A 2,839-nucleotide genomic window follows, 5' to 3' on the forward strand; every position below is an offset into this window, starting at 1 on the left:
AGTCAGTTAGCCATGTAAGCTAACCAACAGCTGGGCTTTCTGCTTGTGTCAGCTAAGCAAAAAGCAAGCACAAAGCCAAACAAGGCTAGCAGCTTCATCTTTCAGTCGAAGGCAAACTTCGCGGAAAACGGTGCAGGCGGCAAATCCCACTCCGCTGCATCGGCATAACTGCCGGCCGCAGCTATATGCGGCGGCAGCGCATTGAGTAGCCTCTCCCAAAAAGTATCGAGGGGACTCTGAGCGGGGTTCCCAGACTCAGACGCTTTGTCAAGATACAGGGTACCGCCGTCGGCCTTACCCCCTTCTGGCGCAGCTTTCAAGTGCGAAGCCCGATCATCTTCTGCCTGGGCACGAGGAGGAGGAGCGGGGAAGTGCTGAACAGCCCTGAACAATGGCGTTTCTGCGCAGGCTGTGTTTGGTGCCGTTACGTCGAATAAACCCGAACGCGTTGTGAAACGGACCTGAGAACACTCACGCCATGTAACACTAACATTGCTTGAGGCGTTGCAGCGGTGCACGGCCCGTAGACGAACTTCTCCGAGCTGAAGCCCGTCATGGAGGCTGCCTAGAAAGTGCACTCAGTCACTGCAGTTCATCACAATAGTACAATGTACCTCTTGCAGAAATGGAACACTAAACTGCTTGCTTGATGTGGGGGAGTTCCCGTTGTCTGGCTCCCCCGAATACACACAGGAAGCGTGCCGAGCTACGGTCAGCGAGGCTCACCGGTATGTGCCCATGAAAGAAGAATTCAAGTTTCGTCATGACGGGGGGCAATGGGTTGGCTAGAGTGATGATGTAGCAATCGCACTGCTGAAGCCGCCGCAGCGGTGCCTGGCGTTCCAAATTCCACCTTTTAAGGCCAGCGGCCGGCAGCGCAAGAGCCAGCAGCGAAGCTCCTCCGATGAGAAGCCTCAGGCGCGTTTCGTCTTTCGCCTCGCTGCACACATAACAGAAGAAGAGGAAACAGCACATACATCGCTAACCTCAAGCGCCGCAAGGATTCCCGTTTCCCTAGTACTGTACCAGCTTATGGTTCCTCTCCTTGTCATAAGTCCCATCACCCGCGTAGTCAAGTGAAGACTGCATTGCACTTTTATCAATTTATTCGCTTAAAATGTAACAACGGAACAAACGCCACTGCGAGCGACGCGCAAAACGGTAGATAACACAGAGAGAGCAAAGATGCAAAGGATTCGACTGCTCCCAGCGCTTGAAGAAGTGCCCCCAAAAAAGCACAGACGCAACGCACTCGTAGTGTATATCCAATTCGCCTCGGAGCCCATGGCTAAACACGCGGCTACCTCCCATGGGCTTGGGTGGAGGGAGAAACGCCTGAAGCCACAGAAAGACTACACCAAATCCTGGCTTTAATTATGTGCTGTCTGTTCAAAAGTACACAATGTATTGTAGCTTTCCCATATTTATGAATTTCTTTCTTACACTCCAACACAGGGAAACAGAAGATCGCAGCGGTAAATGCCTAATACCCCTTGCAACCAACATTTCTGCAGTGAGCTCACCTGTGAATCCGTGTACAGACTCCAATGCGTGCGAGTTGTGCTCAACCTATGGAGGTGGGCGAGTGTCAAGGGGGCTTTCTGTGAAGGGGATTCTTCCATGAGAAGAAACGAGGGTTGTGGTTTTGCTTCCGAGCATCGAGACGTTCTATTATCACCCGAATTGTTGCCGTTATTATCTTTTTCAGCTGCAACCGCGTTCTTGTCGATTGCTGCAGCGGCAGCACCCTCTCCTGTTGTATCACGTGAATTTGTCCCCGTGTTGTTGATATGTTTCAAGTCCCCTGTAGCAGCTGCATTGCAAGAAGAAGAAGTTTCTGCGGTTTCGTTCAGAGAGCCGAAGGCAGCTGCTGCTTCAGCAGCCACCATGGCGCTACGCACTGTAGAGAGCACATGAGGAGCGTCAGCAAACGCTGGATTCCAAAACACTTGCGGCCCCAAACCCATCACAGCAACGCCTTGGGTGGAGTGGCGCAAGAGGGGAGGAGTGTAGTGCGTGACAGAGAAAGGCTCCAACTCAGGAGCAAAGCGTGAGGTACTTGACGATGCTGCTGCTCCGGCTTCTGCTGTTGCTGCTGCTGCTTCTTCTGTATCAGTTGCGAACGATGCGTGGTCTTGGCCTTTGTCTGTGTCGTTTCTTTTGCTGCTGTCGCTGCTGCTGGAGGGTGAAGGTAAGCCGGTGATTTTTGCGCGTCTAAAAAGAACAAAGTGCAGCTGTAGCGGCCTCTCTGGGGAGAAGGGGAAGCCCTGAGAAGGCAAAATGTAGTGGCCAAGGCTGAAGGGCAGCAGAGCTAGGAGCGAACGGTGTGCCTTCGACTGGGAGTGCGTCTGCTGCTGTCGAAGCTCTTCTTCTGTTGAGGCGGGCAGCAACGGTACGACAGATCCTTCTGTGCCGCCTTCTTCACTTCGTGTTGCAGCAGACTGGCGACCCTCAGCCTCTCGCTGCTGCTGCTCCAAAGGCACGTCTACGAGGGGAGGAAGAAGCACTGGCGAAGTGTTCAGCGCAGCAACAGCAACAGCAACAGCAATAGCCACTGCAGCAGCAGCTACCCATAACCCCCTATAGCGCCAGCGGCTCTCCTCTGCAGGTCGAGGGGCCGTTGCTGCCTTCAGGCCATGGTGGGGGGGGCGCTTTGAGCAGTGCAACAAATAGAATATTGAGGGACAGAGAACAGCGGGCAGCAGCAACACCACCGGCAGCAACACCGCAAAATTCAGCAGCAAGTCTGTGTGCAGCAGCGCCTCCCCAGCACGACCAGCGGGGCCGCTAGTGCCGTCAAGGAGCCCCAGATGGGCCTAAGACAAAACACAGGAAACAG

At 54.0% G+C, this 2,839-nt stretch overlaps 1 protein-coding gene across 1 annotated transcript in view; it reads right to left on the minus strand.

Moving 5' to 3' along the window:
- Positions 1-101: 101 nt before the first annotated feature.
- The window catches only part of EMH_0081930 (uncharacterized protein), a gene marked incomplete at both ends in the record, with an annotated part of 3,237 nt that continues 499 nt past the window's right edge, over positions 102-2,839 (minus strand). The window contains 4 exons of the mRNA XM_013500455.1: positions 102-461; positions 727-940; positions 1,244-1,335; positions 1,524-2,816. Coding sequence (XP_013355909.1) covers positions 102-461; positions 727-940; positions 1,244-1,335; positions 1,524-2,816 — 1,959 coding nt within the window. The remainder of the gene's footprint in view (positions 462-726; positions 941-1,243; positions 1,336-1,523; positions 2,817-2,839) is intronic.

Source organism: Eimeria mitis, genomic scaffold (genome assembly GCF_000499745.2).
Source record: "Eimeria mitis Houghton genomic scaffold, Emh_scaff5421, whole genome shotgun sequence".
NCBI classification, from domain to species: domain Eukaryota; phylum Apicomplexa; class Conoidasida; order Eucoccidiorida; family Eimeriidae; genus Eimeria; species Eimeria mitis.